The sequence below is a fragment of the Phaseolus vulgaris genome, chromosome 10, assembly GCF_051622355.1.
Source record: "Phaseolus vulgaris cultivar YP4 chromosome 10, ASM5162235v1, whole genome shotgun sequence".
NCBI lineage: Eukaryota > Viridiplantae > Streptophyta > Magnoliopsida > Fabales > Fabaceae > Phaseolus > Phaseolus vulgaris.
Window position 1 is genome coordinate 8,049,062 of NC_143507.1, and position 16,794 is coordinate 8,065,855.

Consider the following 16,794-nt stretch of genomic DNA (forward strand, 5'->3'; position numbering starts at 1 on the left):
CAAAAAGAAATTATAAGACAAAAAATAATATTAAATCCTAATAAAAAAACCTCACTACTAATTTAGTTTTACAATTTTAAAAATTCTCAATTTAGTTACAAATGATTAAAAACAGTTATCATAGTGAACGTACCACACTAACTTGGCACATGAGTCAATAAAAACAATCTCCTTCATCTAATTTCCACTCATTCCATGATTTCTCTTCATCATCAATCACGTCCAACATTTAATTTTTTTACCAAATTAAATTATGATATAACTTCAGTGTATTTAAACTAAAATTATGTCAAAATAGTATAAATTTGAAATAATCAAAATTCAATCTTAACACAATATTAATATTAATTAAAATTTAATTTCACTAAAATCATGTCATTTTAAAATAATTTTAATTTAAATACACTTCACAATAAAATATACCAATCAATTTTTTTTAAAGTTATTATTTTTTCAAATTAGTTATTATTATTTTTCTGCCATTCTTTATTTATTTTTGTTTTGTTTTATTTTATTGTTGCTATTTTTATTTTCTAGACTTATTTATTTTTGCATTTTTTTCTTCTCAATTTTAAGCCTTAAGTGTAACATTTGCATTAGTTTTTTTTAGAATTTTGCATTTAAGGTAGACACTTCAATATTATTTGTGTGTCCACTATTAATTAATACTAATTGACTTTGTTTTTTTTATAATTATGTCCTGTATGTTTTACTTGAAATTAACATGATTACATCATCAATAATAATAAAAATAAATACTAATTTATGTTTATAGATTCAACTTTGATGTTGTTGTAGGGTTTAATTTTTTATTTTCTTCATTCTTAAAAAAATAATTTTAAACTAAACATTTCAAATTTCTTACTTTTTTATTTTTATTTTGTAAAAACTCATTTCTTTATTCATTAATTATATTTCTAACTATTTTAAACATTAAAAATATTTATTTTTTAATGCATTCTAAATTAAAATTATAAAAAAAATTAATTTATTATTTATTTTTGAAATGATACTATATAGGGAAATAAAAAATAAAATGGTGCTAGATTAAGAAATAAAAACAAATAGGTGCTAGATAGAGAAATAAAAACAAAAGAGTGCTAGATAGGGAAATAAAAGTGTAAATTGTGCTAGATAAGAAATTTACCCCACTAAAATCATGTTATTTTAAAATAATTTTAATTTAAATATACTACACAATAAAATACACCAATCACATTTCTTTAAATTTTTTTAAAGTTAAAGTTTTATCAATTGATAATTATCCTTCCATAGTCTAGGTAAAAAAAAATTCCAACACTTTCTCATGTAGTAATCTCAGTCCCTGTTCTCCAGATTTATGATCATATCATCATCAACCACTATTAATTAATACTAATTGACTTTGTTTTTTTTATAATTATGTCCTGTATGTTTTACTTGAAATTAACATGATTACATCATCAATAATAATAAAAATAAATACTAATTTATGTTTATAGATTCAACTTTGATGTTGTTGTAGGGTTTAATTTTTTATTTTCTTCATTCTTAAAAAAATAATTTTAAACTAAACATTTCAAATTTCTTACTTTTTTATTTTTATTTTGTAAAAACTCATTTCTTTATTCATTAATTATATTTCTAACTATTTTAAACATTAAAAATATTTATTTTTTAATGCATTCTAAATTAAAATTATAAAAAAAATTAATTTATTATTTATTTTTGAAATGATACTATATAGGGAAATAAAAAATAAAATGGTGCTAGATTAAGAAATAAAAACAAATAGGTGCTAGATAGAGAAATAAAAACAAAAGAGTGCTAGATAGGGAAATAAAAGTGTAAATTGTGCTAGATAAGAAATTTACCCCACTAAAATCATGTTATTTTAAAATAATTTTAATTTAAATATACTACACAATAAAATACACCAATCACATTTCTTTAAATTTTTTTAAAGTTAAAGTTTTATCAATTGATAATTATCCTTCCATAGTCTAGGTAAAAAAAAATTCCAACACTTTCTCATGTAGTAATCTCAGTCCCTGTTCTCCAGATTTATGATCATATCATCATCAACCATTTCCAAATACCTCACCTCCACCAAGTTCGTATACCATACAAGGGAAGAAGTGCGAGAATAACTCGTCGGTCTCTTGTAAAGCATTCCGACGCTACCACACGTACACCTTCCCGCGCTCTTCGAACGTACACCTCACTATGTAGCCACCATTATCAATATTGAAAGCTCATAATTAAAGTGACCGCACGGTGTAATATTTGTGGTCTTACAATTGGTATGTATAAAATTAAAATATTAAAAATACTGAAACTAAATTAGAAAAAATAGACAAATAAAAATGGTATTAAAAAAGAAAAAAAAACTATGTCCCCACAACCAACCTCCCCAATTCAATTTTGAGAAAGCGCCATTGGTCGTCTTGTCAAATCTCGCAAGGCCAAATCGATTCTGCATATATATATATAAGTGCGTGTGCGCGAGTCACTGAATTCATAGCACTATTCATTAGATCTCGTTATTGCAGAGCGAAATGGCGATGTTGTTGAAGCACGTGAGGGCGTCGTCGTCGCTGCTGAAGCAGCACGTGACCCGCGCGCACCTGCTGTCGCGGCCGTTCACCACGACCGAGGGCCACCGTCCCTCCATCGTCCACAAACGCAGCCTCGACATCCTCCACGATCCTTGGTTCAACAAAGTATTTTCTCTCGTTTTTTATTTTCTATGTTTTTGTGTGGAAAATCGATCAGATTGTGATGATTTCGATTGTATAAGCTGTTTTGAATTGAAAATAAGCTAGTTCGCACACAAAACTCCTTTGTTTTTAAAATTTAATAGGTGGTGGATAGTTTTGCAATTTGTTTAGGCATTGTTTGGGTGGATATCTTGAGCAAATGGTAATTTGAAGGTCTAGATATTTTCGTAAGCTTCAGATTGACTCTATTTAAATAAACTTATTCATGAACAATTACACATGAAAGACAATAAGGAGGCAAAGTGAATTGGGTTCGTGAAGTTTTTATAAGTTACAACCATCTTATATACTTAACTTTTATGGAAGTTCTCTGGTTTATTTTGTCAAAAAGCAGAAGTATACAATTTAGTTTTAGTTTATTGGAGAAGTTTAAGTCATTTTTGTTTTTCTATAAGTGCTTATGAAGAAGTATTAATACTGGGCCATAGATAATGAAAATAAGCTTAAAACAGCTTACATGAGTTTTAGATGTTGTTTATAAGTTCACCAAACTAGCATAAAATGCTTTGCAAATGTCTATTATTATAGAGAAGTTCAAATAAGGAGAAAATAAGTGTAGACTAATGAGATCCTAGTCATGATAATCTAATTGAGGCTTCGGCGTTGCTAAGTTAATCCAAACACCATTTTTCTTTTTCTAAATTTAAGAGGTGGTGACTAATTTTTCAATTTATATAGGCATTTGTGCTGAATAACTTAAAACAAGTGACAGTTTGAAGTTAAGCTTCAATTTATGGATCATTAAAATAAACTTAAAATGGCTCATATAGTTTCAGAAATTGTTTATAAGTTAGACTCCTTTGGATAATTTTTTCTCTAAACACTTCTAGGAGAAAATAAAATAAAATAAAATGAATTGTTTCTCTTATGAATTTAGAATATTATATGCACTTAAGCTTTCAGAGAAGTTAAATGAAATATCTTCAATAAAGGTTAATTTAAGTTCATTAGTTGATTTTAGCTCATGGGTGAAACTCAATTGATCTTACTTTATATTTGCTCTTTTAAATGCGTATGAGAAAATGCTCTGCAAATGCAGGTTACACATGAGTCCAAGAAGGGTGAAAATAAGTGTTGCCACCCTTTAGTCTTGGTAGTTTAGTTAAGGCTTCAATGATTCTATCTTGCTTTTATGTATGCAGTTTTTTACTATCATAAATGCTGTTTGCTTATTTTGTGTTACTTTTATCTTAATTTGAAGTTTTCAAATTGTTTAAATAATACTTTCGTAAGCTGCTATTGATTAGATAAAGTTTGAAGTAATTTTATTAATTTTTCTTAGTTTGTTTTGTAATTTTGTTTATACGAAATGGACTTTTTGTGTACATAGTTTGAGGCATTGTGCATGTTCCTGGTCATGGGTCTTTTCAGGTGGGTTTTCTGTTTGGTATGTTGACCCCAAATTGATTTTGAATCATTGAATGAAAAATGGGAATAAAAGTGCTATAACAAATTTTTGTTTAAGCAAATAGAGCTAAGTAACCCTAGTGCAATCATCAGTAAAGATTACAAACCAATGTGCCCCAGAGATATTAGGTACAGTAGATGATCCCCATATATCACTATGGATTAACTGGAAAGGTTGTGAGTTCTAATTTTTCTAATGGGAAAAGATACATGAGTGTGTTTAGGTAATTCACCACCCTCACATTGCAGGTTTGAGGTATTCAAATTTTAAAATAAATGGGGAAACATAATTTTTAAAACAGAAAGTGATGGATGCCCGCAGCGATATTGGTATAACCAAAGAGTGTCCTTTGTTGCGTAATCAGAAGAATTATGTTGTAATTAAGTGCAGATTCCATTCTATATTTATTAGGACAGATTTGCTAGTGATTTTATTTTATTTGATTTGTACAGTTGTAAACACTCATTATTTCTGGCTTTCATTACCTATTATTTCTTTCCTTAATTAGGTTGTAAAACAGTCTATAAATAGAGACTGTAATCACATTTGTAAAATACATCAGAAATACATTCCATCTATTTCTTTCAACTTCTTTATTTGATATGCTGAGTGGAGACATGGTGTTGATCAGCTTTGGATTCTTGAGATGGTTCTAGGTAGTAAAGTGCATTTCTTTCCTTAACAAGTCCAATCCTCCTCCCCTAGTCCTCCTCCTGTAAAACAGACAAAGATGGGGAAAGCATTGCAAAACAATTGAGGTCATATTTTAGTTTATTGATGGAAATAAGACTTGTAGAAAGTTTTGGGACATGTAGAACATTTTTAAGAATAACTTTGGAAGATAAATAAATATCTCCATATCCTGCAAGTGCAACTATAGCTATAGTGACATTGGCAACTAATTTTCCTAGTGCATGGAGATGGGGTTGAAGAATGGAAGAGTTGAGGTGAGTATGTCATATGATCTGTAGATCCTGAATCCACAATCCAATAGTTAGCACCATATGAAACACTCATACAACAAACATTAACTGAGAGAGCAAGAGAGTATAATTCAGAGGGTTTCTCAAGTGTTCCCAAAAGGTCTTTCTGTCTTTTTGATATCCACAATATTGAATCCTTCCTCAATTGATTTTGGATCATACATCATGGAGATACAAATCAGCAACTGGCTGTCAAATGGGTGATTTTAGAAAGAGAAAACAGCAATAAAGGCTGTTGCAATGAAACTGCAGCAATTAAGGTTGCACCCTCTTGAAGATAAAACGGCAAGGAAGGTTGTAAGTGGTAAATTGAAAACGGGGCTCCTGGAAAAACCTACTCTGATACCATGTGAAAAAAATGTGTAGGCAGAAAGCAATAATTGTGAAATTTCTTTTCTTTATCTTAGAAAGAAAGAATACATTGGTATTTATAGGAAAAACGAAATCCTCATAAAAGGAAATAAATCTCTTGAAATAAAGGAAGTAAATCTCCAGACATGAAGACTTTAAATCTGGACCAAATCTACCAAATGAACTCCTAATCCCAACACTTAATGTTAGGGATTTCTTCAAATCAATCTATATTTATTATCCAATCAATCTATATTTATTGTACAGTAAATGTGCATTATTTACACCCATATTTCAACACATTTGAAGCTAGGCACATCCCATTTCTTATAATTTGTTCCGAGTTATTCTTTAGAGGATACAATCCATAGATGAATTATCCTTGTCTTCTGCTTGCTTACTTGAGGCTAGAAAGTGCCCATGAATTATGTGGAAAATTTCATGCATTCTTATATTCTGTCTAGTCTATCTTTACATGTTGGATTAATAAATTTAAGATTTTGCTATTGAGTTTTTGCATCACCTTTTCTTTGGTGGATATTTTATAGTTTCCTATAAACTTGTATGTATCTAGTATTATATTAACTTTGATATTTTAAAATTAGGGAACAGCTTTTTCCATGACAGAACGAGACCGTCTTGATCTACGAGGACTGCTTCCTCCGAATGTCATGTCTCCTGACCTACAGATCGAACGCTTCAGTATGTTTTTTTCCCCTAGTCCCAGGCCAATGTTGAATATACCAAATCAGTGTTGTGCTTGGTAGTAATTTTATTTTTGCATAATGGTGAGAGTGGTGTTAATGATTGAGATCCATCCTTCATTTTTTCATTAAATGGGAATTAGGTAGCTCAGGTCATTCAAATCAAGGCTTCTGCCATGGTTCATTTATCACTTTGGTTCATGGTACCTTTTATAATAAATAAAATGAATTTTTAAAAATAATCTGACTTTTGTCTGTGGAATAGTAACACTTTGTCCAGTGATATCTTCTGTTTCAGGTGTTTTATCAGTTTTAAAAAACTAAAGGCATTTGTTTTTCTATGTTCAGTGTCTTGAATGTGGTGTGTTGGTTGTCTACTCTCTCCACAAGGAGTAGAGTTTGAAGATCAACTAGTGGTCAGTTTCAATAGTTTGCAAGAGAAAGGGAGCATGACATGTGTTCCGCTTTATACGTATGGATTTGAATGTTGTATGGGAAAGGTTTTAGACATTTCACTGGTCATACCTTGAAGATAGGTTCATTTTGCTTCTTCGTGATATTTAGCTTGATGATACCTTTTTAATAGTTTACTCCTGATATTTAGAGGGATTGACAAATTGATTTTGAATTTTCTGATCTTGTGTTTTTGGTTGCTATATTATGCAATAATCTTCTCTTTTAGAGTTAAGTACACACAACTCTGAGATTTAATGAAACTACATAAACACTCTTTTTTTTTGAAGTTACCTTGACCACCCTTGTAAATAAAATCAATAGTGGTTAATGTTTTCAAAAAAATTAATTATTCAAGAAGTTTACAAATTTCTAGGAATGCACAAAGATTAGTTTGTTACATATGTTATGGTAATTTTTTTTTCTCTTTTATTTTGTTCCCATGGCAGCCCTCAATTGTTCTTTAGATAATTTTTGTTACGGATATATAAAGAGATTGGATAGCTTTGTATTTTTGAAACACTAGTTTACTTTTTTGTTCTATTTTAAAACTTTATTATGTGAAATGGTTTGGAATGAGATGATGCTGTGTTACTGCTTTGGACTGTGTGAAACAGTTCAAGGAGAACTCCTTTAATTGCTTTATTTATTTTTTCTTTAATTTCATTTTAAATGTTTTATTGTGATAGTTCTTCTTTGAGTTTCTGCAATAAGCGCTCTAGAGGCTGTTGCTGAATGTATTGCATATATTTGCCCATTTACACTGAAACTTTTTAGTATCTATCTGAAATATAGATGCAGGCAAATCATGCTTACAGTTGATGTTTTGGTGATGAGAAATAAGGATTCTGATTTTTTTTCTTATATATTTTATTTTCTTTTATAAAAAAATAGAGTATGCAAAAGCATCACCATATAACACATACTGGAGAAAAAGAATACTTAGGTATGTGAAGGGAAGAGATATGATTCAAATTGTATTTTGTACACCAGTATGAGAGGGTGCACAAAGAGCTCTACCACCCTGGAATAATGATTACAATATCTCTTATAGGATCCTACAATATCTTAATTGCCATAATTACAATGATTAATAATATCTCCTTGTAGATCAACAATATCTTTTCATAACTCAATACTCCCCTCAAGCTTATGAATGGATGGATATTTATCATTCCTAGCTTGCATGTGGGATCATGAAACCACTCTCTGTGAAGCCTCTTTGTAAACATATATGCTAGCTGAAGCCTTGATGGGATGTAGGAAGCACTAATAAGACTATTATCCATTTTTTATGAATTGTTGGTTTATTTGTATGTTTTTTGTCCTATCATGTTGAACTAGGTTGTGAGAAATACTAATAGCTAATTTATTATCGCAATAGAGGGGTCATAGGTTGTTCACACTTTACATTAAAATCACTCAAAATTATTTGCAACCATAACAATTCACCCCCCACCTTGCGCCATAGGTTGAAATTAAGCCTTTTGCATTGGACCTTACAACTACATATTGATTCTTACTTCTCCAAGTCACCAAGTTCCCTCCCAAGAACATGCAATACCCAGAGGTAGACCTCCTATTAGTGACAAACCTTGCACAATTTGCATCAATATACATCTCCATCTTTAATTTTCCATATTTCTTGGACAACAATTCCCTTCTTGGACTTGTTTTCAAATATTGAAGGATTCTCTATTCCTAGCATGCAAGTGTCGCTCTCTTGAATCATTGTGAGCTACCTGACCACAGTCACAACATAAGCTATGTTTGCCCTGGTGTGGACTAAGTAGATGAGCTTCTCTACAAGCCTCTGATATTGACCCTTATTCACTACAACTATCTTCATCACTCCCAATTATACGGTTTTACACTAACATTGTTTAACCCTAGAATTAGAAATAACATTTTGCTAAAATAGAAGACTAAAAAGAAGAATTTTTTTAATTGGAGGACTAAAGGAATTAATGACCCTGATTTGGAGGACTAAAAACATATTTAAGCCTTTAATCAATTTTTAAAAACTGTCACTCGATTAAATTCTTTTAGCAAATGTTGGGTAGAGCACTTTTGGCCACCTCCTCGGCATCATTAATGTCGTCTAACCCTACATACTGAAAGTAACCTTTTGCAGAATAGAAGGACTAAAAGATGAAATTTTTTAATTGGAGGACCAAAAGAAGTAGTGCTCGCAATTTGGTGGACTAAAAATATATTTTAAGCTTTTGTTACCAAATTCTCTTGTTTAGTTTCTATTACGTGGTGTATGTAACCAATTTTTCAATGTCTCTTCTTCCTAAATTCTAGGGTTCTTGGGTTCTCTTCGCGATGTATTCATACTTGTCCATGATTTTCACATCCCAGTCCTATGGAAAATCTGTTTCTGAGAAGCTCGATGATTCAAATTGATCATTTTGAACCAATGATCAAGTCACATAAGTTACAATGATTTGTTGTGAATTCGATGGTTATGTTATCTTACAGAAGAGGATTGCACACTTGATCATGTTAATCTTGAGTATGAAGTGTGGGAAGTTCAGGGTCAAACTTACTTGTTTGGCTGCAATCTACTCTCGAAAATCTGTTTTGTCTCGTGTTCTTAGATTGAATCACTCGTATGTGTTCTAGGAGAAGATTCATGAATACTTTGGCCTTCAATTGAAATCTCGCACGCATAATCTACGTTATGTGATGTGTGCAGTTCGTCTTGAAAGTATCTTCTAAAGATCAAGAGTTTTGTTGAACCCGTCAACGTCGGAGTTCTAATATGTCACGAATAATGTGTTAGTTGTTCGATTATTGAAGGCAAGAAACACACACTCTCTTCCACTGAAATTTAAGCTCTTTTTTTGGTCATGAAACACATCTTGTTTGACACATTAAAGAGTTGTTAGCTAAAAGTTAGAGTTGATAGCTACTACACCTAACTTTGGTCAGTGATCTTAATTCTTACTTTAGTTTAATCTCCAATCTTGCACCACCTCACAATTCCACAACTTGTACCTTTTGTCACACATGAACCTTCCTACACACCGCCTATCACTTCTAGTCCATCCACTTATGAGTTTGCTTCTATCCCTGTTCCAGCTCCAGTTGTCAGCACCTATCCTATTAAGACTTGGTCTAAATCTGGTATTCATTAGTCTGAAATTCATCCTTCCTTGTTCCTTACTCGTTCAGAACCTAAAGTAGTTAAGAAAGAACTTGAGGATTTGCTGGATTGCAACAATAAAATGATGCACTTCTGAAGCAAATTACATTGGATTTAGTTTCTTTACCTCCTCACAAACAAACTATTAGTTGCAAATGAGATTTTAGGGTCAAGGAAAATGCTGATGGCTCTATTATTAAATACAAAGCAAGGTTGTTGGCTATGGGGTTTCATCAAGTGCACAATGTTGATTTCCATGAAAAGTTTTTTCTAGTGGTAAAGTTCACTACCATCGAAGTTATTCTTATGCTTCTCTCTCATGGGTGGAAATTATTTCAGCTGAATGTTAATAACGCTTTTGTAAATGGTCTATTGGAAGAAACAATTTATATGACATCCACGTGGATTTGAAGTTGGGGATAGATATCTTGTTTGTAAGTTGAACAAGGCATTGCATAGGTTAAAGCAAGCCCCAAGACAATGGTTTGCAGTAATTTTCCCTTCAGTTTGGGTTTTTGGACAATAAATGTGATTCATCACTCTTTATTTACAGACATCAATCTCATTTGTCTATTTTATGGTATATGTTAATGATATCATAATTACTGGAAGCTCTATTACTTTAATTTAGCAACTTACAGCTAAACTCTATGCATTTTTTCCCCTCAAACAATTGTGTCATCTAGATTACTTTCTTGGTCTTGAAATCAAATATTTGCTAGACCATTCTATTGTTATGACTCAAGTAAATACATTTAGGACTTGCTTCACAAAACACATATGGCAGAAGCTCATTCCATTTCTTCCCCTATAGTTTATAACTGCAAATTATCTAAATTTGGGGCTGATCTCTTCTCAGATCCTACTTTATATTGACCAGTGGTAGGTGCTCAGCAATGTGCCACTCTCACTAGGTCAGAAATCAGCTTTGTTGTCAACATAGTTTGTCAATTTATAGCCAAACCACTGGAATCTCATTGGGCTGTGTTTAAATGAATTCTAATATGGACTACATCTTTGGTCTGCATCTCTTGCTTTTTCTATGTCACTTAAAGGCTTTTGTTATGCTGATTGAGCATCTGTGTTGATGACATACATTCTACTTCAAGAGCAGCCATCTATCTTGGTCCCAATCCACTTTTTTCAATTTGTTTTGTTTTTCTTATAGGCTAGATCAATGTGAAGTATTTTTCTTCTGAAAAATCCCACCCTTGAGTTTGAGGGGTGTATATAAATTAGTTAGAGCTGTTATTGCTAACAGCTCTCGTATTAATTAAATAAAGCTGTTAGTCGGCTAGCAACTATCTCCTCTGATGGAGCTTAGCTATAAATACTCTTGAAGCTATCTTATTTACATACTCTTGAACCTATCTTAGTTTTGTTACCAAATTCTTCTCATTCAGTTTCTTTTACAAGAAAAAACCAGATTAATATGTGAAAAAGAACTCAACCTAGACTGTAATTATTTATTATTACGTTTTTTATTATTATCCTACAATTTAACCAGTGCTAACATTCTTGTGTTAAACAGTGGTTGATCTGAAGAGGCTTGAAGTTCAAGCAAGGGATGGACCTTCTGATCCTAATGCGTTGGCCAAGTGGCGGATACTTAATCGCTTGCATGACAGGAATGAGACTATGTACTATAAGGTATATGTATATCCATTTTTTTCTATTGCACTCCTTTGATAACCAACAATTTTATTTCGAAACATTTGATGACAATTTAGGTGTCAATCAGTCACAGACTCAGACCGTAACGAGGTAGGTGACCCTCTAATTAACAGAATGTACAACTACGTAGATGATTAAGACAAAATATAAGTGCAACTGCCATGTAAGGTTTTTTACTATGGCATTTCTATTTCATTTTGGGAGTTCAGTGGCAAGTAAACTTTGATTCAACCTGCATCCCTTACGAACATTATGAGCTTTTTTGGGAGCTTTGGGTCAGGGTCTTCTATTTGCAGGGTAGTCTGTAATTGCAGTTCCTTAAAATTTATAGAAGTTTGTGTAGCATTAGAATTAATACCTACTTATAATTAAAAGATAAGATAAACTAAAACCATTTTCCATCAGAAGCTATTTGATGGTGTAGTTGTCCTAATTCCTACAAAACAGATCATTACCTATGGGATTCATGCCATCTTCAAGTTGGTCCTAGGACTTGGTCCTGCTTGAGCGAAAGGTCTTGGGCGAGGGTTGGTGGAGGGTTTTTTCTTTCTTGAACAGTAATTGGAGGGACTTCTGGGTTCACTGTGTTCTTGCATTTTTTTTTTCTCTTTTCTTTGTAGTATACATGCTGTATAATATTTTTATGCTCTGATTCTATAATTTTCTTTTGTATGAATGAAATGTTATCATCGAAGATGAAAATGTAATATAAAATAAACTTGTGTGTTCACGTGTGGAAGGGAAGGGGGTTTCTTTCTTGGATAGTACAAATGGATTGGAAAGATATTCCTAGTTTTAGCTATCTCCTATTTGCTCATATGTCTTTTACCTAAAACTTTATTCTCTAATTCCGTGTTGTTTTTCACTTTGAATTAAATATTATTGTCACATAGAAAAGGAAAGTGAGCCATTCTGACATTACAATGCAAGTGAAATCTTTTTGGAGAGCAAATATAAAACCAGTAATGATGTGAACCCAAGAACATGATAGGGATATGATATGAACATGTTATGGATTCAATAAGAGTTGGAATATGATTAGGCACTTTTTAAGAATTCGATCAATGTTCTTAATCATTCAAGAACTCACCAAATCACAAGAACCAAGCCAAACTCACATAGAAACCCATTTTTGGACATATGAACCGAATGCAATCAAGGAAGAACACAAACGCACCGATTGAAACTCCAAGAAGCACAATTAAAATCATAAGAACAGCAAACTAAGACAAACTACCGAATTTGAACACAAACTAAACAAGTTCTACCGATTGAATCAACAAGAAACAACAAAGACATGTTTTAGAGTTTGTTTTGGAATGAAATGGAAGAGAAGATGAAAAGGAAAAGGAAACTTATGTGGTTGGAGATCTTGGAATTGTGCACGCCACTTGAAGGATGGTTGCCTTCAAGATGAGTGTGTTGCCGCCACTTGAGAGCCCAAGAATTCACTCAAGATAAGACTAGAAGAGAAGAAGACACAAGTCTCTCTCACTTACTCACCAATTTGATAGAGGTTCTTTACTCTCAAAATCAATCTTATTATTTCAAAGACCTAAGCCTTTCTTTTATAATGGGGAAGACCGGTCACAAAGTACAAGAGAAGCTTGAAAGATCACCTTCTAACTCCTTCTAAAACATTCTAGCGCCTAAAGGAGTGTGCAAAGGCACCCTTCTAGTTCCTTCCTAAAACTAGCGCCTAAGGTGCTATACAATGGATGTGTCTTTTAGGTTTCCCTCTTTAGCACATCCTAAAGCTATTTCTATTTTACAAATTTATACAAAAGAAATTACAAAGAGAGATATTAATTGGAGCCCATTCTTGAATTCTTGTAGTCTTTTTTGGGCTTGGTCCTCTCTTTATTTAATTCTTCTTTATTTTTGAGAAGACTAGAAGGAAGAACTTTAAATGTTTGGGTGGATGGCCTCTTCCTCCATTAGTGAAATCCTCTTCTACTTGATCTCCATCATGCTCCCCGAGTTGGAGAGAATTCGCCCACGAATTCAGAATCCTTGCATATAACAAAGTCAATTTACTATCAAAATTAACAGTTGAATAAGAGAAAGACAAACATGACTTAGAACTTGTAAGCAGTGGGAGTTCAGAAAAGGAGATCATACAGACAGACCAAGTTGGAAAACATTGTTTGGGAATGATGATATTTTTTGGAAAAAATCCTCTTAAAAGGTGAAAACCATTGGGAGGTATGTAAAAACCATCCCTAACATTTTTTAACCAAGTTGGTGTTGAAATAGGAACCTTGGGTAATGAAAAAGATAAAGAAGAAGAATACCTTTGAGGCTCAAGTTGAGGCATAGCACGAGTCAACATGATTGATTTAGTGGATAAAGTATTGTGACTCGGTTTAGTACTTACTTCTTTTGCTTTCTCATTTTCTCTTTTAGTTTTCATTTTTATTTGGTCCTCATGAACCTCTTGGGGAGAGAGGGGTTTTAAGGTAACCTTGCGCCCTTGGAAGGAAAGAGACATTGTATTGGATAGGCCATCATGTAAAACATGTCTAACATATTGCCAAAGCCTTCCTAAAAGAACATGAGTTGCTTCCATGGGTACATCACATAAAACCTCATCTTTATACTTTCCTATTGCAAAGTTAATGAGGGCTTGTTTGTTAACCATGATTTCACCTTCGTTACTAAGCCATTGCAATTTATAGGGCTTGGTATGAGAGATAGTGGGTAAGGCTAACCTCTCCACAACTCTTGTACTAGCCACATTAGTGCAACTACCCCATCAATAATCAAGGAACATAACTTGTTGGTGATAAGACAGCGGGTGTGAAAAATATTTTCTCTTTGGGTATCAGCCAAAGGTTTTGGAATTGTTCCCAACAGTCGCCTTATCATCAATAAGTCACCTTCACAAGGACTTTCTCTCAATCTCACTTGGGAATCTAGAAGGTGAGGAATGTCTAGAGGTTTCGGAATCATGCTCACTAACCACTACCCCATCATGAATAAACATATTTCTTTTAGAAGGGCAATTAGAAGCTATGTAACCATATCCTAAACATTTAAAACATTTCTTACTAGACGATTTTGTTGGTGATTTAGAAGTTGAAGGCTTAGAATCTCTAGTTTGGAAAGATGATTCTTTAGGAGGATACTTTGAAAAAGATTTGTTTTTATTCTTCCAAGAGTTGTTGTAGTAGTCACCATTATGAGTATTTTTGAAAACATTTTTCTTTGCAAGTTGGGTTTCAACCTTGATGGCAAGGTAAACCAAACCAAATTTTTCCCAAAGATGAATACTCATGAAGTTCAACAACATCTTGAATATCCCTTCTAAGACCACTCACAAATCTAGCTATCTTAGCTTCCTCACTATCATGCATTTCTACTTTGATTAAAAGCGTTTCTAACTCTTTAAAGTAAGCATCCACACTTAGCGTGCCTTGTTGAAGCCTTTGGAGCTTCAACAATAGGTCTTTCCTAAATTGTGGTGGCACAAATCTAATGTGCATACACTCTTTCAAATCGTCCCAAGAAACCACGGGAGGTCTCTTGTTTAGTCCAATGTCCATTACAAGTCTATGCCACTATTTCATGGCATAATCTAAGAATTCTAAAGAGGCTATTTTCACCTTTTGGTCATCATTGACCCTATGGGCATAAAAAAATTGTTCACATTTAGCTTCCCAATCTAAATACACATTAGGATCACTATCACCACTAAAGCTAGGTACTTTTACAAAAGATAAATGAGACTTGGCTTCTTGGTGATGTCCTTCTTCACGGTGATGTCTATCTCCATGAGAATGATGGTGATGTCTCCTCCTTCTATGTTCCTCTTCATGGTGGCCTCCATGGATGGAGTGGGATGACCTCTCACGCTTCAAGTCAACTTTTTGTAATTGTTCCTCCAACTTTTTTATAGCTTCATCCTTTAGAGCTAGGGTACATTTTGCCTCTTTTAATTCATTAAGAACATAAGCTCTATGAGGAGAGTGTGGTTTGGAAGAATCACCACTTGAATATGTAGCCATTAGAAAAGAAAACAGCAAACTCAAGAACAAACAATTTCAAGAAAAACAAGGTTAGAAAATGGAACAATGATAGTGCTGTAATGAAAATTAAAAGACACTCAAATCACTCCAAGAAAGAATTCTTCCCTCAACCAATCTGCTCTTGAGGTTTTGGTAACTCTCAAATGAAATATGTCAAAGCAAACCACTCTTTCGTAAAGCCAATACACCACAAACCTTTAAAGAACAATAAAAGACAATCAAGAAAAGGTGTAAACAAGAAAGGGCTATATCAAAAGGAATACAAAATATATGACAAACTCAAAGAATAGTAAAGAAAAGACAATCAAGAAAATAAGGTACTCAATTAAAAGATGGGACACAAAAGAAACCTAGAGAAAAGCACTAGAGTAGATGAAGAAAACAAAAAACAGAACTACTGGAAATTTAGGTAAACTGTGCGTGACTTTACAGATTTATCTGGAACTGAAGAAATCAAACTGGATTATGAAATTTAAACCAATGAAAGTTCAAGATCTTATCACAACAATGGCACTGGAATTACACAAAAATAGTGCGCCAATTAATTGGGATAAATTTTGCAAAATTACTGTCACTTTACCGTATTTTTTGTCCCAGAATTACACACTGGACGTATTTCATTTATCATTTTTTCTGTATATTGAATTTTGATGTACTACTTTTTTCGACTTTTTTGTAACACTCTCAAGAACTCAAATCCACAATTTAAGAATTTTCCAGTAATCACAGAAATTTCAATAAATCGAAACAGTCAGCACATTTTCAAGAAAACAGAGGAAACCTGATTGGAATGAAAATACAAGAACTTGTATAGGTCTAAAATACAAGTAAGAAGTCAAATCTAAAATGAAAAAGGCACCAAAGGATCAAGAAAACAAACACATAAAACTGCACTCAATTAAAAATCAAGAAACCAAAATTATCAACAAAAAGACTACATAGAATTGATAACATTTTTGGAGAAACATGACTTTGACAAAACTTATAAGTATTCAAAAATCAAAATGACAAACACAATGTATTAAGAGCAAGAAAACAGCAAGAAATACCCAAAAATAAACCTAAAACAGAAAGGTAAAGACAAGAATATAAAGTTCTTGAATTAAAAGTGCCAAAATAACTCAAACATACACAAGAACACACATAAGACTCATGATACCACATGATGTGAACCCAATAACATGATATGGATATGAACATGTTATGGATTCAATAAGAGTTGGAATATGATTAGGCACTTTTTAAGAATTGGATCAATGTTCTTAATCATTCAAGAACTCACC

At 32.5% G+C, this 16,794-nt stretch overlaps 1 protein-coding gene across 1 annotated transcript in view; it reads left to right on the top strand.

Annotated features, from left to right (window-relative positions):
* The first annotated feature begins 2,319 nt into the window (after positions 1-2,319).
* NAD-ME1 (NAD-dependent malic enzyme 1) overlaps positions 2,320-16,794 on the top strand; it is a 54,818-nt gene continuing 40,343 nt past the window's right edge. The window contains exons 1-3 of the mRNA XM_068623744.2: positions 2,320-2,702; positions 6,107-6,203; positions 11,341-11,459. Coding sequence (XP_068479845.1) covers positions 2,538-2,702; positions 6,107-6,203; positions 11,341-11,459 — 381 coding nt within the window. The 5' untranslated portion in view covers positions 2,320-2,537. The remainder of the gene's footprint in view (positions 2,703-6,106; positions 6,204-11,340; positions 11,460-16,794) is intronic.